Source organism: Triturus cristatus, chromosome 12, assembly GCF_964204655.1.
Source record: "Triturus cristatus chromosome 12, aTriCri1.1, whole genome shotgun sequence".
NCBI lineage: Eukaryota > Metazoa > Chordata > Amphibia > Caudata > Salamandridae > Triturus > Triturus cristatus.
The window spans coordinates 472,787,390-472,811,171 of record NC_140595.1 but is presented as its reverse complement, the minus strand read 5'-3'; the positions used below and the strand labels follow the sequence as shown (position 1 = coordinate 472,811,171).

Genomic DNA, 23,782 nt, shown 5'->3' with positions numbered 1-23,782 from the left:
CCATGCCCCACCCCCTCCCCGCAAAAATTACAGCCTTCCTGCCCCCCTGGGGGACAGATGGGGCAGTAGTCCCCAATCTGCCCCTCCGGGGGGCAAAAAGCCCACTAGACGCCAGGGATTTTTTTAGGCAAATTTTAATTAGGGTGGGGGCATTGGCATGTCCGTTTTGAACAGCCCCCACCCTAATTAAAATTTGCCCCAAAAAATCCCTGGCATCTAGTGGACTTTCAGGGGCAGTAGCCCTCAATCTGCCCCCCTTGGGGGCAAAAAGCCCACTGGACACCAACGATTACGCTGGCTTTTTTTATGTGTGGGGGTGGGGGCTGCCCAGAATGGGCATACCAATGCCCCCACCCCCCAAAAAATAGCCACAGCACCATTTTTACCGGGAGAGCTGGGGGAACGCTAGGTGGTGGTAAATTTGTGTGAGCCCGGTGATGCCACAACTTTCCCACACCAAAATGTGTGAAAAAAGTGATTTTTTTCAGCTAAAATTGAGGTTTGCAGGGGATTCTGGGTAAGGAAACGTTGGGGGATCCACGCAAGCCATGCCTCCCTGGAAGCCGCCGGGTGTCTAGTTTTCAGAAATGCGTGGGTTTGGTAGGTTACCCTAGATGGCCGCCGAGCACCGGGCCAAAAACCCAAGTGACCCCCCTTGCAAAACCAGGTGGTTTTGCGATAGGCCATTTTGAGGTCGCCTCACAACGTTTTGGGCCCTTGCCTGCCGCGGGTACTTGGGCCTCCCACACAAGTGAGGCACCATTTTTACCGGGAGACCTAGGGGAACGCTGGGTGGTGGTAAATTTGTGTGAGCCCGGTGATGCCACAACTTTCCCACACCAAAATGTGTGTAAAAAGTGATTTTTTCAGCTAAAATTGAGGTTTGCAGGGGATTCTGGGTAAGGAAACGTTGGGGGATCCACGCAAGCCATACCTCCCTAGAAGCCGCTGGGTGTCTAGTTTTCAGAAATGCATGGGTTTGGTAGATTTCCGTAGATGGTCGCAGAGCACCGGGCCAAAAACCCAAGTGACCCCCCTTGCAAAACCAGGTGGTTTTGCGATAGGCCATTTTGATGTCGCCTCACTACGTTTTGGGCCCTTGCCTGCTGCGGGTACTTGGGCCTCCCACACAAGTGAGGCACCATTTTTACCGGGAGAGCTGGGGGAACGCTGGGTGGTGGTAAATTTGTGTGAGCTCGGTGATGCCACAACTTTCCCACACCAAAATGTGTGAAAAAAGTGATTTTTTCAGCTAAAATTGAGGTTTGCAGGGGATTCTGGGTAAGGAAACGTTGGGGGATCCACGCAAGCCATACCTCCCTAGAAGCCGCTGGGTGTCTAGTTTTCAGAAATGCATGGGTTTGGTAGATTTCCGTAGATGGTCGCAGAGCACCGGGCCAAAAACCCAAGTGACCCCCCTTGCAAAACCAGGTGGTTTTGCGATAGGCCATTTTGATGTCGCCTCACTACGTTTTGGGCCCTTGCCTGCTGCGGGTACTTGGGCCTCCCACACAAGTGAGGCACCATTTTTACCGGGAGAGCTGGGGGAACGCTGGGTGGTGGTAAATTTGTGTGAGCTCGGTGATGCCACAACTTTCCCACACCAAAATGTGTGAAAAAAGTGATTTTTTCAGCTAAAATTGAGGTTTGCAGGGGATTCTGGGTAAGGAAACTTTGGGGGATCCACGCAAGCCATACCTCCCTGGAAGCCACCGGGTGTCTAGTTTTCAGAAATGTGTGGGTTTGGTAGGTTTCCCTATGTGCCGGCAGAACTAGGGTTCAAAAACTACAGCTAGTCACTTTGCCAAAAAAGGGTCATTTTTCACTGCAAAATTGAGGTGTGACCACGTTGCGTTTTGCGCCATTTCCTGTCGTGGGCACTAGGCCGACCCGCACAAGTGAGGTACCATTTTTCTCGTAGGACTTTGGGGAACGCGGGGTGGGTGGAAATTTGTGGATCCACGCAGATTCTGGAACTTTCCATCACAGAAATGTGGGGAATATGTGGTTTTTTTTGTCAATTTTTACGTTTGCAAGGGATTCTGGGTAACAGACCATGGTGGGAGGCACTCAAGTCACCCCATCCTGGATTCCCCTGGGTGTCTAGTTTTCAAAAATGTATAGGTTTGCTAGGTTTTCCTAGGTGCCGGCAGGGCTAGGGTTAAAAAACTACAGCTAGTCACATTGCCAAAAAAGGGTCATTTTTCACTGCAAAATTGAGGTGTGACCACGTTGCGTTTTGCGCCGTTTCCTGTCGCGGGCACCAGGCCGACCCGCACAAGTGAGTTACCATTTTTCTCGTAGGACTTTGGGGAACGCGGGGTGGGTGGAAATTTGTGGATCCACGCAGATTCCAGAACTTTCCATCACAGAAATGTGGGGAAAATGTGCTTTTTTTTGTCCATTTTTTTACGTTTGCAAGGGATTCTGGGTAACAGATCATGGTGGGAGGCACTCAAGACACCCCATCCTGGATTCCCCTGGGTGTCTAGTTTTCAAAAATGTATAGGTTTGCTAGGTTTCCCTAGGTGCCGACAGGGCTAGGGTTAAAAAACTACAGCTAGTCACTTTGCCAAAAAAGGGTCATTTTTCACTGCAAAATTGAGGTGTGACCACGTTGCGTTTTGCGCCGTTTCCTGTCGTGGGCACTAGGCCGACCCGCACAAGTGAGGTACCATTTTTCTCGTAGGACTTTGGGGAACGCGGGGTGGGTGGAAATTTGTGGATCCACGCAGATTCCGGAACTTTCCATCACAGAAATGTGGGGAAAATGTGTTTTTTTGTCACTGTTTTACGTTTGCAAGGGATTCTGGGTAACAGATTATGGTGGGAGGCACTCAAGTCACCCCATCCTGGATTCCCCTGGGTGTCTAGTTTTCAAAAATGTATAGGTTTGCTAGGTTTCCCTAGGTGCCGGCAGAGCTAGGGTTCAAAAACTACAGCTAGACTCTTCGCAAAAAATGTGTAAATTTTCAGTGTGAAAATGTGGTGTGTTCACCTTAGGTTTTGAGCCACTTCCTGTCGTGGGCACTGTGCCTACCCACACAAGTGAGGTACCATTTCTATCGGGAGACTTAGGGTAGTTCAGATTTGTAAAGCAACTGTTATTACCTATTGATTTTTGATGCATTTCTCCCTTCCAAATGAAAGACATTGTGTAAAAAAAAAGTCATTTTTTAAGAATGACCAATAATTGTCATGCAAGTATGAGTATTCCCAATTTCGAAAATGTGCAAATATGCACTGTTTCTAAACTCTGTAATTTGTTCCCATTTCAGAAATACATAGGTGTCTTTCATACCAATTTTTCCATGTATACATTTTCACATTATAATTGCTATATACCCGGAACTAAAAAAAAAAAACATTACAAAATGCTGCTCAGTTTTTTACTCTGGGTTCGTTGGGCTCTTGGTGAACCTACAAGTTCTATATATCCCCACAACCAGGAAGGTCTAGCGGATGTAACGGTACATTGCTTTCTAAGAGATGTCATAATTAGAAGAAGTTACAGGTGAAAACGTTGACAAAAAAGGCTGCTTTTGTCAACTAATTTTTAATATTTCCTATATTTAACTGTTAGTTTCTATAAAGAAACCTTGATGGATCTACACAAATGACCCCTTGCTGAATTCGGAATTTTGTCTACTTTTCAAAAATGTATAGCTTTCCAAGATCCATTATTGCTTTTCTACCCATTTCTACCATTATCTGAAAGGAGGTTGAAAGCACCAAAAATTGCAAAAATAGGGTATGTCCCAGAACAATTTCAAAACTGTGTAAAAAAAGTTGGATTTCTAACAAAAATCTGTCATTCCCTAAAAGCTGGAGAAATGGTGATTTCAGCCCCACAAACCCTTTTTTGATATCATTTGCCGAGAAAAACCCAGATGCTTTCATTTGCAGCCACTTTTCCCCATTTTTCACAAAAAAAACAAAATGTTGCTGTGTTTTGACTAATTTCTGGGAACCCTCTAGGAGAATCCACAAACTCTGGGTACTTTTAGAATCCACATGATGTTGGAAGAAAAGGACGCAAATTTGGCGTGGATACCTAATGTGGTCAAAAAGTTACAGGGGCCTAAGTGCGCACTACCCCAAATAGCCCAAAAAAGGCTTGGCACAGGAGGGGAAAAGGCCTAGCAGCGAAGGGGTTAAACACACCCTCTTTGTGCTATAATGTATTTACTGTCTAAAGCCCTTGGGGGCTGTTTGGCATTGAAAGATGTGCATGCAGGTTGTCTATTTGCACCATATGTCTTACTAGTTTTACTGCATGTTATATTTGTTTTATGTGCTTTTGTGGCCAAGTGGCGAAATAAAGATTTTCTGAGCTAACACTATTGGATCTCTTAATGGAGAGTTGTTGAGGTGTAAAGAATTTCGATGGTGTCTCCCGCCATCCCTCTGCCATTGTGAGGTAATTTCCACAGGACCACGATCCGAAACAATCTTGTGGAGTTGATCAACCTCTTCTAGTGAATGTTCTAGTCTAACAAGACCAGATCAAATCTGTCACACATGCAGTGTGCTGTGGAGTAGTGGGATTACTACCTACACAGGTATCTTATAGCCCAAATAGTCATCAGACCAAGCAGGAGTAGAAAAGACTCATTATCAATAATTCTTGTCCTTTTTCTTGAAACTCTCAACAACTCTATTAGTGGCATGCTTCGTCATCTGATCTCCTTCTGGTCCCTATAAACCAGGCTGGTCTCGATCATGTTCCAGGGGGCACTTTCGAATAGTATCGGACATTGTCTTATTGTATAAAAATACCATAGGAACGCCCCTTTTTTCATTTATTATTGGTTCCCTTAGTATGGTTAAAAACATATTCTTTCTGGGGTTCTTAAGGTACCTTATTATCCCCACCCCGTACTCTATATTTTCAACATGTTTCAGCCTTAGTATGAACTGTCACTAGGGATCCTGGATTTTCACCAGGGCAGGTTTTACCCCATTTAGAGTTGTTATAAACAACTAGATATCCTCTTAATGCCAGTCAACTCACTTTAATTTGACATTACAGTCCACAACAAAATGCGGGCTGCATACTTGCCACAATGCAGGAGCACATATTGGTTCCCATAAACAGAGTAAGAATAGATTATCATAATTTTCATCATGCGCTTTAGCCAACCCTCAGTACATACATATGATAAGCAATATTTTGTATTTATAATATAGAGATGTATCAATTCATTGTGAAATAGAATACACTTGAAAGTCCATATGAGCCCATAAACCTGAGCGTGTGCTAGAGGGCCATCTCTAACGCTGTATCCAGGGTAGCCTAAACTTAATGATAATGCTAAGGCCTCATTTTCCGTACAAATTAGAAAACCTATTATTCCATTGCTGATATCCAAGCACTGACTACTCCCAAGTATAAGACAGACTTGGGCATGAAGATCTAAAGATCAGTGAGCAATGGCAAGAATTAGCATTGTCATAACATTGTCAAGTGTTCGGTGCTTTAAGTATCTCCAAATTTAAAACACACGATTTCATTTTAGTATTCACCAAGCAAAGAATCCACAGGGGAAATTCACAGGATGAAGCATCTGGAACTTAGCTTTTACCCAGTGTGGAGCTAACAATAGGCGGATTTATGTGCGGAATAAGATCCATTACTGTTTCTTGAGGATCCCAACACATTCAGCTTTCGGCTTCCAACATAGATTACCACCAGATCAAGCTTGTCTCCAGAAACACTCTGTTGTGCACTCAGTCCATCCTAAACTCCTCAAGGGTGGAAAAGTACAGTGGCGAGGTGCAGGGAGTTGCCTGGCCAGATCCAACAGGACCAACGGCAGACAGGCAGGTAAAGTTAGCTACCCAACCTGTCTAGAGCGAGACCATGACAAACCCCTGCAAGCCTCAGTATTATCCACAGGGGTTATTACCAGGGAAATCTCATGCTGCTTTTAACACTCCAAGGGCTCCTCTGAAACATCAGTGAGTCAAGAGAAGTCTAAGATGAATGTGGTTTTCTGCTACATCAGCATCCTCAGGAATGTCATGTCTCCACGTGGCTTCCAATGACCACCGAGTGTGAGCACCGAGTGAATTTGAGATCATTGTGAGGAGGCGGGCATAAAGGCGACTGGGTGAGTTGGGAGGAGTCCGATCGATCCAAAATCCATTAACAGAAAGAGTTACTTTAAGGGCCTCATGAAGTTGGGGAGGAGGGAAGAGCTAACTTTGTAACTTTAATTTGTACTCTTGGCAGATGCTTACAAACCTGAACCATTTAATGTTTGTGGGGTCAAATGTATGGTTGTCTTTGGCTATTATTGTATTTGCTAGAAGAATAGCAGCCTCTACTCCTTGATCCCATTATGAGGTTAGTTTTTTTGTAGACAATGGACCGCCAAGACAATGTTTTAATTTGCATTATGTCAGTACTGAAAGTTCTTTTGCCCAAATCGCATAGCATTTTGATAGAATGCTCTCACTCTTGGCTTTTGTCAAGTAAGGACGTGGCTGCAGTTCTTTTGTTTCACAATACCAGAAACATCTGTGCAATGTAGTTGGGTATGTTGTTATCTGGGGTTCCCTTCCCTACATTTTACATGGATTCCGTTTCCCATTGAATCTCTTCAGGTCATTGTACTTGAATGTCGAAAGTTGCCATCAAGGAATGCTATAATTTTGCTCTACTTTTATGACCAATTGGTTTATAGGCTGAATATGACTTATTTGCCTTAAATATCGTAGAGTGCATAAGTACCAAAGGCTTTCTTGCACAAGAGAACAGAATTGGAAAAGGGAGAGAAGAGTGGTTGCACACAAAACATGCTAACAGAATAAAAAGATACCAGGGTTTCCCTAAAGCAAAGTGTGATCTCCTAACTGTAATATCCGCTTATTCCAAACCCTGCATCCCCGCAATCAGAGTGATCTTGTCTCACTTACACATCTAAGTTCCCATTTAAACCTTGGGAGTTCAAACAGCAGCATATTTTCTGAGTAAACGGAGAACGGTAACACACAAAGACAGGATAAGTTAGGCCCTGAGAGAACAGGTTCATAAAAGTCTCTGTGAATTAGACTAACACTTTTCGATCAGTCTTTGTTCCACAGCCAACCAATGACAATCTCTACATGCAACTTAGTACTTTTAAAAAAAAAACATTTTATGTTGGACACATACATGCCGATTTTCACTGTACAGCATTTCAAGGAGCACCAATTATGAACTGAAGAATCATTTATTATGCTTTCAGTCTCAAAACCCTGCTTTCAGCCTGCAGGGCAAAATATCGGAATGGGAGCCGTTACAGAATTCGTTCTGAAAGCATTTGCTCTTCAGCTCAGCTTGCTTTGTTCCGATCTCTCCTTTTCTAGTGATAGGCAAGAAGTTCTGCTGTAGTCTGTATCCACTGCAATTTTTCCATTGAATAAGCTTTTAGACCCACATTGGGATTATAGCCATATTCCTTCCTGAACATAATACAGGTCACTAAGCTAGGGGCATGGAGTTCAAATGCGAAGGTTCCTCTGAGTAGGTTTCAGCACTTCAAAACTGGTGCGGCATATGATATTGACTGCACGATTATGCTAAGTTCACGTTTAAGTATGGCAGCCAAGCACTTTAGTGTAAGAGTATGGCAATATTTCCAGTATTAGCAAGCCTAAGGGTCCAATCCTGGCACTCTTTCATTTTGTCCAAGATCCAAATCTCAGCTTTATTGCAATTCAGTTTCAGAAATGGATGCCTCATCCTCTTTGGTATAGGTGCACAGAAGTTCTGGAGGTTAAGCATGGAGATCGAAGCTTGTTGATCAAGCGGATGATCTAAAGATCCTCATCATGGGCCAGTGTTTTGCACCAAAATGCATGTGGAGCATACATCATTAAAGACCATTGTAGATGAGGAGAATCCCTGTGAAACTACCAGGAAATCAGAACTACTTTCAGATGTGAATAGTTCACTTTGTTGAATGAAGTGGAAACGTCCAAAAGGATTACTGTCATATATTACCTTCATCCATGATCATTCTCAACAACTCTGCAGCCCATCCCTTAGCTGTTTCCATCCCTCTTCTGGGGCAAAAGCCAGGGTGCCATGGGTCACATGCACTAAGCTCCTTCAAATTGGTAGATGACTGCTTTGTATCAGTTTTTTCCAATACTTTTGCCAGTGCAGGGAAAAGTGTGAAAGGGTAATAATTTTCTTCGTGACAGGGTTCAATTGTACTTTTTTTCCTTTTCCTTTTTAATAAAGGAGACATCAGAGCAGCATTTTAGCAATTAAGGACCAATCGTACTGTTAGCAAGTTGTAGAATAGAGCCATAGTTTTGTCATAAATATAAAAAGTGTTTCCACATAGCTGCTGGATCACCAGAGGAGCATGATTTATCGTTATGCAGAAAACTCTGAACTGCACACCTGGTTGCTGCACAAAGGACTTGCCAATAAGGACCCTGTCTAGCTGAGGGTGTTGTGAGGAAATCATTTGTAGGAATTCTAGGCAGAGCTAATATCTGTGTATTGTCCCTTAATTTCTTTACAAAAGCATTGTGATGGTTGGAGCACAGGGCCTTGGGATAGATTTCTGAGGTGAATTCTGTGCATTAGCTATACTTGTACTAAATGGGCCAACATTTTCCTTGACCATTCCCTCCTTCCCATCCTTGTCTGAACTTTGTCCACCTAAATCCTTGCCTATGTATGCTCTCTATCTTGAGTGCTCCATTGTTCTTGTTCGCAGTTCTTCTTAAGGGATTCAACAAACCAGAAGGGGCCATGTCATCATATTCCCTGATGGTTTTGTGAGAGTATGCTTACAGAGCACTTCTATTATCCTCCAATTATCTTGATCTTCCATCTAATTCAGGTCACTGTCTGTAGGTTTGCAAACTAAAGAGCGTCAGTTCTCTTAGAACCAGCTTCGGATCAAGTTAATTCCACAGCTGAATTGGGGGTAGTATGCTTCCTATCCAAATTCCTTGAAGAAAATGTGATTGACGGAAAACTGCACCAAAATGTGTTTTGTCCAGCGCAAAGGGCAAATCTTAATATCAGAAGCTAAATCATTCAGTACAAGGACAGGATCTAGTGTGTGACCCTCTGCATGCATACCAGAGTGAACCAATTGCTTAAACCCAACGAGTCAGACATTTTCACGCAATACCGGGACTTGCTATTAGAGGGATCGTCAACATGAAGATTAAAATCTCCTACATTTAGCATCTGCTTGTAGTGGATGGAAATTTGGAAGCTAATCTCCCTGTTGGTATTGAGAGGTTCTACTGATGGACTCTGAATGCAATTTTCAACTACAATAGTGTATAAGGCTAATTGAGAAAAGTACATTGACAAACAACCAAGTCAGGACAGAGAAAATCCACTTTGTAAATTGCTTGCATAAAATACTGTCCCTGAAAGATCAAGGCAACCCGACCTCCATGTCCTGACTCTCTCTTACTGCAAATACATTTGTAGCAGTCTGGGGCATCATTGGTGTGGTCAGTATGTGATCCATTCCCCAGCCAGGTGGGCTGGGGAATGGAGTGTCCCACTTGAAGTGAGACACCTCCAACTAAAGCTTGAGTGGGGATTGATAGTCAAGTAGATGACATACTAATACAGAGTTCCCACTTGCAGGTGGTTTTGTGTACATACTACTACTGATTGCAACTGATGTATTAAGATCCTGAAGTGCATTCACCTTGAACAATATGTAATATGACAACCTATTGTCCCTAGTACATGTCAATCTAAATGATGAAACACTTGCCTTAATGCCATTTGGTGGAGTCAGGGAGGTCTTAAAACACTCCAAAATGTTGCCAATGTTAGTCTGAAATGCAAAGATTGTGTCATTGCTCCCAAGTTTCTACCAAAATAAATTATGTTGCATTCAAGTGAGACACATAAACGTCAGGTCACTTTAGGTAATGGTCTATTTTGCTTGTGAAAACATTTAATGAGATCAGTACTTAGGAATCAAGCATGTTTTATTATAGTGGGAAATAATGTTGAAGGTGGTTTTTCGAGGAAGTGATTCATAATCCATATCCAACTAAACTGAATTTTTATTTGATCACCTTATGAGTTAGTTATCTCATTGCACAACTCAAGCTTTTCATTTCATTGGAAATTATGTATCACAAATAATGTAGGTATTTGATTGACTGCCTTTTATGGTTTGTTTCCCTGTAATTGAGTTTTAAGAAATGTATTGTATGTTGATAAAATCGTTACTCTAATTGATCTTCTGCACAGAAAATCTCACAAGAAAATTGCCATTCTGAAACAACATTTAGAAGATGCTATGGAAAAAGAGATTGCTGCCCATCAGTATTTGGCTAATCTTATTCACCTAGCAGAAAACATAACAATGGAACGGGACCAGTTAGTTCACACGGTAAGCTCTTGATTACATCACTTCAACCACAATGCGCCTAATCTCTTGAGTTAAATTTTCTATGCACTAGCATATACACAGCATCCAGCAGCTTTACATGGTAGTGTAAAAAAACACTTGATATATTAAAGTGAGAGCAGCAAAATCCCAAGCCATGCAAATGTTGGTTAGGAAAATCGCCCTTAGCGTGCTACTGAAGTACTTGGTACTAAGACACTGCAGGACTATGACGAGTTATTCTCAGTGGCAGTCACAAAGTTACTTTCAGGGTGATAAACTAGCGTAGCCAAACTGTATCCGTGTAAAGATCATTAAGCAGTTACAGGAGTCATCATATAATAGGGCAGCGGTTCTTAATCTTTTGTCTTTTGTGGACCCCTAGTGAATGACCACAGGAAGCTGAGGACGCGCTACTAAGTAATTTCTGCGATTGGAACCTCAAAACAATACACAGAAACAAGTGAACATCAAACAAATAAACACATTATGAAATATTTTATTTAATTCACAAACAAAAATATATGCAAACATCAGAATTTCAATCCGAAGCTGGACTGTTTAAAAAATGTAATTTTATTTCCAAAAGGCGATGTGATATGCTGTTGCTGATATGCTGTTTGCTAGCTAATCATTTTGTCTGTTTTGCTCCAATGCATGCTCTTTCTGTGGGCGTTCCAATACTTCAATTGAGGCCACTTTCCATCTTGTTTCTGTAGTTGCGCTGCTCACAAGAATCCACCTAAGGATAACTAGATTTTTAGCATCCAATTTCATATTCCTTCACTTTACATAATGTAAAAATTTTCTATTTTGCTTTTTATGTATCTTTACTTTATTAGTCTACCATTATTTAATTTTCTATAGCCACTGACCACCTGAGTAGGAGTCACGGACGCGCAGGGTCCGCTGACCACAGGTTAAGAAGCCCTGATACAGGGCACTAGAGTGGTGCTGGAACCGAGGTAGGATATATAGGAACATCTTGCATCTCGGAATGCAATGTCATTTTGCCTTCAATCATGGACTTCCAAAGTCCTTCATCTAAATTGCATTATAGAACCGTATTTGACACTTGTAAGGTCTGGGGTTAATCTGTCTTCCACAAGTAAATGTTTTTATTGTTTTGTATAATTATGTAGTGTTTCATACACCTTAGGAGGCTACAAAATATTTAATTCACAATGGGTGCCCGAGTGTCCTTTAGAAGTGCATGGTTGGTAGGGTGTGGCATGTAGTTTGACCTGTGTGGAAGGTTTTGGTTGTGGTGTGTGAGGCTGCGATATGCTCTAATCATGGTGCTGCAAACACTACATAAACATGGGTTAGTTCAAAATTTAGAATTGGCTTGATTGCACGTTGATACCAACATTGCCCCTCCAGATACCTTCTATTTGAGTTTACCTATAATTTATTATAAACCGTAAAATCAGGCTAAGAAAGGAAGCAAGCCTTCCTCAGATTGCCCAGTCAATTTAACCCCAACCTGGTTGCTAAAGAGCTAGTTACTGATATTATAATACCTCTTTAGGAGGGAGTGGCTCCATGTGGCCTGAAAATAACGACCATCTGCACTTTATTAACTAATGCCATGCTGGAGCCAGACGATCAAATTAGTTATAGAATAATTTCTTCTCTCTCCACCATTGCTAAATCAAAAACGTCACAATGGTTTCAAAATCAGAAAACTCCTACATCCATTTCAATCATATTTTAGGCTACCTCATGACATCAACGGATTTTATCAACCCATGCGATTATATTTTTGAATCGACTGGCGTAAATATATTGTGTGTTAAATATCATAGCATATTGCTGTGTAGATCTTCAGCTCATTGGTTAAACTCAACAGTAGTTTGCTTTGTTTCTATCCCCCTCATGAATAGTTAATTGCAATCTAAAACATCATTTTGTTGTCATGGTTTGATAAATATAGGGTCCTGCAAGACTAATTGTCAGTGCTTAGTAACATCTGCATTAAACAGCTAATGCATAAAACAGCCATCATTTTCACTTAGTTATTTGCCTCAGAACCTCAGGATGAGTTCCATAAAGTAAGATACCCTATACAGCCTTTCATGTCTCCGCCACCCTTGTGTGGTGAAAATATTAATCTTCTATGACAGGTAAACCCTTGGGTTATTCAGGATGATCTATCTTTCCCCGGCCAAACCGATTGGCCAGGCCATGAAAAATATGTTTCTTCTAACATAGAAAACAAAGGTACATAATCCTCTGTCTTCCAAATGAGAAACCTCCTTTTGTAATAGTTTTGCAACATTTTTGGCTTATCTATTATCCTTATTAAGGAACTTAATAGAGGAAATGGGAAAGGCTCAAATGCCAGCATTCTTGTGTTAAATGGATTGACAGAGTTAATACTATTGGTAAAAACGTATTGTTTGGCACCAAGTAGCAGGCAGAAGCACGTATGAAATGTTCCTCCTGGTGGGAGAATCTCTGGCACAGCCTACAGAATGCATCCGCTACCATAACCCAAGACTAATATTATGCTCATCGGATGAAATCCTTTTACTAGTTTAAAAAGCTCATTGTAGCATGCAAGTTACAATTCTACCCAATTCAAATATGTTGTTTGGAGCGAGAGTGTGCATTTCTTCCTACAGCTTTTTTGAAAATCAAGTTCCTTCTCTGCGACTTTGTCATTGTCCTTGGCAGAACAAGAAAATAAAATCTTGTTCGGTGCTAATTCTTCCATGATGTTGATTAAGGGGTACAAAGTTTACCTGAAGCTCTTAGGGTAAACACCCTTTCCCCTGTGTGAATGCATCTTTAAAAGGGAGAATTAGTGTAAAAGATTCAGCTCTGGTCTTAAATGTTGGTAAAGAAAATAATCCACCAAGTCTGCTCCCTACTCCCGCCATGATTCTGATAATGGAAAGGTGTCTGGCCCTTTTGCAGTGTCTGCTAGAAGATTTCTTCCACATCTTCATCTCTCCCTCATCTGGCGCTTTCATCTTGAGAATCTCCTCAACGTCAAAGACCCTGGCCACTGCCTTGGCATCAGTGACATTGACCACTAAAGCGAACCCCTTGGCAACAGTACCTGCAGGGTAATTCATTCTGTAATTGACTACCACAGCTTTTACTGAAGATACCTCGGCCTATCCTACAATAGCCTTACCTACAATGTATTTAGTCCAGTACTTAATTTTAGCCAGTGGTTTCCAGTGCTCAGAACCGGCACTGGCACTTTTTATGAGCACCAGTTTAGGTCACATTCATTTATGGGAGATTAATTGATTTGCCCAAAATCACTGGATGTTGAGCCGACGCCGAGACTCGAATCTAGTTCCCCAGCTCTGAATTCGGCAGCTCTGGCAATTATGCCACATCTTCTCCTCACTTTCATGGTTATAGTTAGTTCTGTTTCAGGCAGTGCTAACAGGAGAAATGGGCTGGTGCAAACTGCCACCTGATGAGAGCCCCGGCACTTATTTAATTTCTTTTACAAATTAACCACTAGTTTAGTCTACAAAAAATTCTCTGATGACAGCCATCATTTTCAGTGCCTCGTCAACAAGGCTTCTAAACGAAAGTCTTAGGTCTTCGCTGGCCTCCTAGGATACACTCATGGAGATTAACTTTAAGGATGAAGAAGACCCGAAGAGGAGAGGAGGAATATTCTACACTGATGCCCAGAGATTTGCTGGGTGGTCCAAATATTGCCCCTGATTAAGAGCATTATATTCCTACAACCAGCATATAAAAGCAGGCATGTAACATAATGCAGTGCATAATAGAAGCTCGTGACCAGGCAAAAAAGTTCCTTAGGGTTATTATCAAAGTCTGATTACAAACCGTCAGCAGAGCGGACATCCTCACATCGCAGTTGGTGTGCATTAACCAGATTGAGACAGAACTTGCTGCATCCTTCACCTCACAGAATATTTCACAAGCTGCATTGTCTGAGGAATATGTTTGAGCATTTTACATATGTTGTTCTTTGACTCTTAAGCACCGGAAAAGTAGGTTCTTTACTGATCACCCCTCTGGATTTCCACATTTTAGGCTCTTGCCTTGCTTTAGAAATTGTGGCAATCGTTGAGGAATAATTAACACCTCTTTTCTCTGGGTCGGGGAAGGAAGGATCCAGAAGCTTGGTGAGACCTTTTTTGAAAAAAGTAAACTTTGACTCAGTCCCTGTGGAAAACAGTTCGCTTATTTACCAGCACTTCTCTTTTTTTACTAAGGTCTTGGAAGTGATAGCTACTCATCTACTTTCAGGTATGCAGTAAGAAAAATATTGTAGATCTCAACTAAACCAGCCTCAGAGCCAGAATGGGTAGAGAGTTGGCGCGGTGCTTATCGTCATGGGCAAACTGAGAACGGAGTTGTATTGCGGTGGTGTTAGGGCAATGATTTCATTATACCTGTCAGCTTCCTTTTACTCAGCTACTACCTCTACCTTATCAAACTGCTGAGGGCAAGCAGGTGCACCAGCTGTGCTCAACAATGGTTCCATTATTTTACCGGTGCGAGAGGTCTCAACCCATTTTACAGTACCTTTGTGAACTTTAGCAAGCTATGTCGATGGGAATTCTATCGGGAATCGTCACTTGCACTGGTTTCTAAGGGTAGCATGATCCTGTTGATGATAGTCCCACATCGGTACAACACCCGTTTTTCATATGTATACTTTTAACACTAAGCTAAAGATTTGGCTAAATCCAAAGATGAACAAGATGCCTTGTAAATTAGAACCCCTTATCCTTGGGTATATTCTCCATAAAGGTCTGGATATCTGATAGCTTCCTGAAGTTAAATCCATTGAAAACTGAAGCACTGCTTAGAACAACTAATTCACTCCTGTGGGTTCAAAGTTTGAAGACCCTAATTGTGGGTGAAAGACAGAGGATTGCAAGTATGTGGTAAACTGGAAACGAGAGGAGAGCAATTAAAGACTACTTTCTACTGTTTTTATCATAAACGATATTGAAGCTGTAGAAATATAAGAATGTTCTTTAATATCTTAAAATCAATGGTAATCCCTAATTAAGTGATGAAAAAGTGATGAAACAAGTGAAAAGCCTATACACGTATTTGGGGAATTACATTCAGTTACTGCCCAATTTTGTGTTTATAAGAATAGTCCACCCCCACCAAACACATGGTTTTCTTCTATATACTCACCTTCTTGGTACCCGAGTGTATCCTTTGTGGATGCTCTGATTCATCAAACACTGAAATCTATATTCCTTAAGCCCACTCTCTCTTCTCTGACTGCTATCAATTGGTGCCTGTCATTTTCTTATCAAGTTGGTAAAAAATATGCGATTATTGTGGACAAAACAAAGTTAGATTTTTTTGTAAAGATCTGTTTCCCCAAGCTAGACATCATGTAATATGTACAGGCAGCAAATGCCTTTATCCAGGCGAGCTTACATACATCATGAACATAGTTAATTTGGATGTTTCCAAATATTTACTAGAGCACGTTTAAAACTTCCCTGCTCTATTCTAACTTGGCTTGAGTAAGTTTCATCACATTACTCCTACCTTAGCACAACTGCATTAGATTCCTGTCATGAAACAAGTAGTCTATTTAAAATAATGTTATTGCAGTTTTCAAAAAGTATAGTTATCGTAAAAGCGAAGGAGAAACAAAAGTGTGTATAGATGGGTGCAGTTATGTGAGTAATACATGATGCAGAGAGCAGGCACGTTTAAGAACCTCTAGTAATAGAAGATCAGTGTCATTTTAGTCTCCCCCAGGAACAACACCCAAATCCATATGATATTATTTTAAGACAGGCATTATCTATGTAGAAATGAGCACTCCATTGTCTCCCGATCTTTGTGTGGTTAACCAGACAGCCACTACCTTTGTAATTGTTTGCAATAAACCAATTATATTTTTGGCATTATTGCTGGGAATGAGAGTAGCTCTGAAAGTGTTGATATGAGGCAATGTTTCGATATGCTATAGATGTGATATGAGGGCATGGTGTAGTTATCTCTATAAAACGGTCTTTTGTACATCTGATAATCTTGCTGTGTTTGTAAAGTAGACCATTTAGTTTTGACATTTATCATAACCCATCTGAACCCTTAAAGCCTTCCAGGCTTGAGATCTGGTCAAGTCATGTTTCCAATCAGAAACAATTGTTTTGTGAGCCAACCATACCATGCTGTTGACTTTATTGCTTCTTGCCACAAACAGAACACAGTTTGTGTGTCCTGAATAAAGTTAGTCAGCATTGCCTTTCCATAAAGAAAGTAACAAGCATTTGCAAAGCAATAGGTCTCGCATTTACGCGAGTTTAAGCTGTTGGCATTGTAAATGACAATGGCTTTTATTTATGTTTTAAAAATGAAAACAAAAATAAAAGGCATTGTCATTTGCAATGTCAATAGCTCAAATTAGCGTACATGTGAGACCTATTGTACTGCAAATGCTTGTTTTTATATATACAAGAGATGGTATCTTTTGGGTAGAAGCCAATATTAACAAGAGGAAATCCCCGAACAGGCAGCTTAAAACGTCATCAGAACTACACAAACCTCGATGTAAAACAGTTGCCATACTGATGCACACAGCTACTTTGACTAGGGTTGCAGATCATGCCGATAGAGCAGTATTGCTCCGTAAAGCATTTATGGATCATGGGGCAAGGTCCAGACAACGTCAGAACTGTAACAAAGTGTTGGCGACCCTGCCTACTACTTATACATCTGAATGACATTGTTGGTGGTTGGGCTAGGACACTAGACTGAGTCAAAAACTAAGGAAAACTAAACGATCTGCACCAGAGAGTTTCTTCTGATTGAAGATAAAAAATGATCCCTTATAAATGTGGAGGGTTTTTCAGCTATGACTGAACAGGTAACGTAGATTCCTCTTCAAAACAAACTAGCAGTTGATAGGAAGAGCGGCTTAGGCATCCAGAGTGAACCTGTTGGCTTCTCAAGGCTCCAGTTACAAAATCTTAAATGGTCATGTTGGGACAGCAGGCTGCGCTTCGGCTTCCTCGATGCAAGGATGGAGTCCGTGCTGCTGTGCAGGAAGGGACGATGTAATTTGAAACCCGAGGTTGGCAGCGACGTAACTGTTGCATTTGCTGCAGAGCATGCGACAGGGCTCGGCTCTGAAGGAGGCTTTCCTGCCAACGCTGCACCAACTGTTCAGTCACCCAGAGAGCTCAATTTACGGTGCCCCTATGGCTGCATGCCATCTCAAGGAGCGGATGACGACACCAGCTTTGGCACGTGTTTAAAAAAAAAAAAGACAAACTGATAATGCAGACAGCCGGCATCCTTCCAGTGAAACCACTCAAGATTTTAGGGCTTCAGATCGACAAATAACTTGTAGCTGTGGAGTATGAGAGAAGACTACGGTATTACCACTCACAGGTCCAGGACAATGAACCTAGAAATTACGGCGTATATTGATGCAGTCTTGAGGAAGAGACAGATGCCTGGTGCATAAAGTGACACACTGCTCCTTTTAGTATTTCTTTTCCATTTACACCCCCAGAGACACAGACAAAGAATCCAGGTTGACTGGTGCTCGAGTGACAACACATGAATCAAGTACGAGCGGCGACCGAGAACTCATGACTCACATTGGTGCGGTATATTAGGCAATGCCTCCTAATCATGTAGGAATGTTCTAGGCTAGACTGGGCATTTATTTCCATTACAGGTACCCGTGTGTCTAGCAGCCGGAACATGCGTTAAGTAATGGGCTGGCACCTGGCACGAGCTAATGCGTGACGTGATTGGTCTGAGAGTCCTTATTATACGGTTGTATTTTGTAAAGTACTCCTCTGTAGTAAAGATAAACAGACAGCGTAGCTCCCCACTTGAGCATGCCTGTTTTTGATTGAGCTTGTTATTGCGATAGTACGTTAATAATAACATATCATGCACAAAGTTAGAGTGGCCCCATTTATAATAAAGTAATGGTACATTGAAGATTATGCAGTATCCCGTAAGGTTAAATAATACGTGTGACAATGCCCCCGGGGTTACTGGGGAAACATAAAGGGGACGAGACATCCTGCTTTCACGCATCAACAATTAGACCTGTTGTGTAAACAGATGGGAATGCCCGCCCGCCGGCCCGCCCTTGGAAAACACGAAGTCCTAGGAATACATACCTTAGAGAGTATCAGGTGTACTAGAATTTCTTATACAAATGAGATGATTTAATCTAAAAGGAAGAAAAAGAAAGGGTACAGAAACCACTTCAAAAGCAAAAAGTCTCTAAGATTCTACCCGTTAACGGAGAACGCATCACAAGCAGGACGTACCTGTTCACGGCTTCAGACTTTGGGAGAATGACAGCCGGGCCCTGTAGCGCGGCAAATATAAGGAGGCGTTCCGTAGCGTGCACACGACGTATGCGTGGAGAGAAGTCATTAAATGCCTACACCTTATGTAAACAAGCTGTCACTGTGAAAGCACGGGACAGGAGGGTTGTGCTCAAATGATGCGAGACGTGCACGTGCACATCGCCTGTCCAGGCGCGCACATGTTTTGTCTCCCTTCGCGCACCAAACCGACAACAATAGCTTTGCCAAGGCGAAGCAGCGCATGCTTCCCCTGGGAAGCCAGTAAAGCAACTCCCCCTTTTTGTCCTCGTGGTAATAAATGTTTCCACAAGTTCTGCAATGACTCCAGCAACCCTGAATTGTGTTAGAAATAGAGTTTGGTTCACTTCCTGAGCAGGTCTATGATCTGCTTGTCATGTAGCCACCAGACTCTCAGATGGCCCACATGCTGGATCGACTGGGATATTCGGCCTACATACTGTATGATTGATTAATGATTTGATGAGATGTGTTCCAGGATACATGTACTCAAAACCATGCCTGAGGTTGACGTAAGGAAATAATGTAGGTGAGGAAAGATCGATGGACATGAGAGTAGTATGTGCTTTCCAGATGTCAGACAGCCTGGTAGATGAGGACCAGTCTGAAAGTGCAATGCATCTTTCGGAAAGTGGCAAACATTTGCTGTGCTCATCGGTCACAGGCCTCAACAATCACACGGGTGACTGTGCATCCAATGATCTGAGAGCAACAAGGACTTCACTGGATGAATTAGGAGATACTTAAGCATTCAGAAATGTCCAAGTGTGGCACCCAGTAGTGCCAATAACCATTACATATCTACCATGTCGATTTAAGTCTGTTTACCGTACGTAGAAGAGGAAACCCTTCCCAAATTGAATTGCCACAGTCCTAGAGCTCATTTTGGAACCCTCATGCAGCACTCTAGCAATGTCACATCTGTGTAGAAAAGGCTGATTAGTGCCTTTTGCAGTATCCAAATGAAGGCCCCAGTAGGGTTCACAGCAGCATGAAACATGTTGACCAAAGGACATGGATGGTCCCAACAACCGCTCTTTTTTTTAAACTTGCCACAGGGAAACAGGAATAAAAAGAATCAGCCTGCTGTGATCCAATTTTTTTTAAGGTCTCGACAGCCTCTCCCAGGTCAAGGCTTTCAGACGGGATTTGTTATTGAATAGTCAGAAGTAGACATTCATATACTAAAGGTGCTGTTGAGGTGCTACAAAGAAACCCCAGCTAGATTTCCATTAACCAAACCTATTCTGTAGTGATGAACGAGCCCAGAGATGAAGCATGCAACCAGAGTGAGGTGAGTGCTTGACGTGCTTTTACACAGGTAGCCTTGAGTTCATGTTCTGGCTAATATGCCTATGAAGTGCATCCACTGTGAATTAAGGAACTTGTGTGTCCTCTTCCTTTAGCTTTCTGTACCTTGTGTTGTTAATGCGTGCTAGACGGAATGTTCTGAACACTGGAAACAGCATCTCTGTCCATCTTCCTGTTTCTTGATTGTTAACTTGAAATGCATTCAGAGCAAAATATTGCATACTATATATTTTTGACAAAGGTCCAGTATTTTCATTGCATCCTTCAGAAAGCTTATGCATGTGCATTTGTTTACATTCTGGAAAAAAACGCTAAAATCAACCACTTTCTCATGACAACAAAACTAATGAGTGTGCAATGGTGATTAGTGAAATACACTATCTTTATGACCCTCTAAGACAGCCAAACAGCCACACGCCCTAAACAAAAAAGCCATAATCCAGCAATTCATATGTTATTATCGCAGCAAAGTAAATAAATCAAAGAGCAAAAAGTGGCTTTCATTTGTAAGCTACGCGTAGTGTTATATCTGCACTCTAATATAACTACGTGAGCCCCATCATGAAAACGTAATTTGAACACAAATTGGACAAAGTAACCATCCATGAAATGCCATGGTCTCGATGGCCAGCCCATCCAAACGATGGAATCCATGAAAACACATTAAAGTCAATGGCTGAAGGGAGCAGATTCAAAGTGTATTCTCTTTCCGTACTACTTATTGTACTTTTTGACGAAATTACTTGTAAAGATAGACAACCACGCCTTAAAAAATAAATGCAGCCCACCCAGTTAACAGCTAGAGCAAATGGACTTGAGCAAAACCTTCTGTAAGCAATTCGAAAGGAGACTTTTAGTTATAATGGGTTGTTACGAAGGCCAAAAGTGCCTAGGCTTTTTATCTCAGACTAGCTACTAATGTGCAGGTTTCTCCAACTGGATTAAAATAATTTTAGAGCTATTGGAATTTCGTTTCACTGATTTCAGAATCGTTTTCATTCACTTACCTTTATTTTTCAGGCTAAAAGTTTAGAGAATGAAAAACACAATTTTCTAAACAAAATACTGGGAGGACATGTACGTCTAGGTCGCTTGGAAGAAAAGGTCAAGGTAAGACAATTTCTCAAGGATTTTTGCAGTGTCTTTTTCCTCCTATTCATGTTTTTACGTTTCTGTATTCACTGGGATTAATGTTGATGTGAAATATGGAGTATAAAAAAACGTATCTACAATATGCCCCACCCAATCCCTCTTCCAAAATGTGCAGTTTCTAGAGCTGAAGTGTGAAAAAGAAGAGTGAGACACAGATCACACGTTGCACTTGTTGAGTGTGGGACATAATCATCATCAAAGTACTTTATTCGGATACTTTATAAGCATACCATAAAAGTACATATCATAGTTTATACAATTTAAAAAGAAGGAAAGACAAATAACACGATTTATAACACAGTTATATCAAAACACAATTGATTTCCGCAGTTTAAAAACATTTTTTAAGAAAACAGTAATAGCAGCAATTGTATATTCACTATCCAAGAATTGTAGTGCTAGTAATGCAGGGCGACATTGTCTCAATCCTAATATTTTAAGCACTGGTACAATCCATCTTTTCCTAGGATTATGGTAAAATTTACAAAAAAATAAAATGTGTAAGGAGGATTGTGCGGAGAGATCATCGCACGGGCATTTACATAATATTCTTGACCAGTGATTCAATTCTGGAAAACTTAGAGACCTAAATATGATGTTTAACCTAAATCTAGTTAGCAAGAATCTTTCGTAATCGCTACTGACCATTGAGATATAGGGCTGCATATGCTCAAAAGCCAGAGTTAGATAGTGGGATTGAACTGTTGTTTTGTCCATTTCACTCTGTATTCTCTTTTCAGTTAAAAATGTCATGCAACTGGACTTTAAGTCCTTTCTAGACACATTACATAAAGTGCAGGGATCATAATAGTATTCCTGATGGCTTATCTGACCTAAGAATAGTTTAAAGTATTCTAGCCATCTTATACTTTTTACTCCGTCAAGGTCTTTCAGTATGTGGCGATTAAGAATCAACTCATCTGTGGTCCAGACCCTATGCCACAGGAGGACAGGCTGGATCTTAATCGTGTCTTCCAAGTGCGGTAAGCCAAGTTCGGCATGACAAATAGAATTAGACGTACTGTCTGGTACAGACAAAAGAAATTTAAGAAACATATTTTCCGTCGTTTGCAATGTAGTAACATTGGAGAAACCCCAAATTCCTGCCCCATAAGTGGCAATCGCAATGCATTTTGCATTATATATGGAGTAATTCCTTCGGAGGACGTTTTCCCAGCTTGCTACTAAAGTTTGCCAGTGCCGCCAATGACTTACTAAACAGGAGTCTTCTAGATTTGACTGCACTAGTCCAACTTCCTGTTTGGTCGAATTTAAACCCTAGATAAGAAAATGTTTTAGTGCATTCTATGGCCTTGTTATTAATATAAATAGTATTACACTTTTTATTTAAACCGGTGCCACAATTCATAACAAAAGTTTTTGAACAATTAATAGTAAGGCCAAGTTTGGACATAAAATTATGAAAAGAAGTAACTACCCTTTGGAGGCCAAGTGGCGTACGTGACATAAGAACAGCATCGTCAGCGTAGAGGAGTGCAGGGATAGAACGATTAAATACTAATGGTAAGTCCCTGCACTCCTCTACAAGGGTAGTCTCTAGGTTATTTATGTACATAATAAATAAGAAGGGGGCAAGGACACAGCCTTGCCTAACACCCCTCCTAACTCTAAAACTTTTTGTACATTCCCCGTCCCGCCCAAAGCGCACCCTTGCGCCCATGTAAAGTTGCCTTAAAAAGGAAATTAAAATAGGGTCTACCCCCTGCTCCCCTAAAATTGACCACAGCTTTTCATGCACGACGCAATCAAATGCAGCCGTTAGGTCAACAAAAGTTAAAAACAATCTTCCTCCCTTTGCCTTTGTATATTTATCAATTAAAATATGTAAATTTAATCCCTGCTCAATGGTCCCTAAGCCTTGACGAAAACCGTATTGTAGATCACTTATAATACTTTGTTCATCCGTCCAAGCCTGTATTCTCTCTAAAATTACCCGACCCAATATCTTCACTGTGGAATCCAATAATGAAATTGGGCGATAACAGGCTGGACTCAGCCTATCGCCTTTTTTAGAAATTGGAACGATAATGGAATCATACCAGGTTGTTAAAAATCCTTCTGAACAACACGCATTAAAAACTTGCATTAAAATCGGCCCCCACAGGGCCAGATTGGATTTAAATAGATCAACTGGAATACCATCTGGCCCTGGCGCTTTTCCGCCCACGCTTGTATTTATGGCCTTATTAACCTCATTCAGAGTAAAAACCAGAGGTAGCTTTAGAAATGTCAGGGGGGGCTCCATTTCCTCACCAATTACCGGGGTCTCATTGCCATCTCCAATGACATTATTGTACAAGTTGGAATAATGTGAGATCCACTCCAGTTCTGTAATAGCAGTCTCTATGCTAGCTTTGTTACTCTCTGCCAAAAAAGGGGTATTTACTGCTTTCCAGAAAGCTATCGGGTCTCGATCAGTTGATGCCTCATGCAAAGCGTTCCATGCATCCTCTTTTAAAGTTTTTTTCCTAGCATTTAAGACCCTCCTATAGTTCCTTCTGGTTTCCCTGATATTATCCTGATTCCTTACCCCCGTTTTCAAGGCATGCTTAAGTTTGCTATAGGCTTTTGTACAATGGGAATCAA

General features: G+C 41.4%; 1 protein-coding gene across 1 annotated transcript in view; it reads left to right on the top strand.

Moving 5' to 3' along the window:
* Positions 1-23,782, top strand: part of CEP89 (centrosomal protein 89) — a 1,352,699-nt gene that overhangs the window by 895,061 nt on the left and 433,856 nt on the right. Inside the window, exons 16-17 of the mRNA XM_085638793.1 lie at positions 10,238-10,379; positions 21,044-21,133. Coding sequence (XP_085494919.1) covers positions 10,238-10,379; positions 21,044-21,133 — 232 coding nt within the window. The remainder of the gene's footprint in view (positions 1-10,237; positions 10,380-21,043; positions 21,134-23,782) is intronic.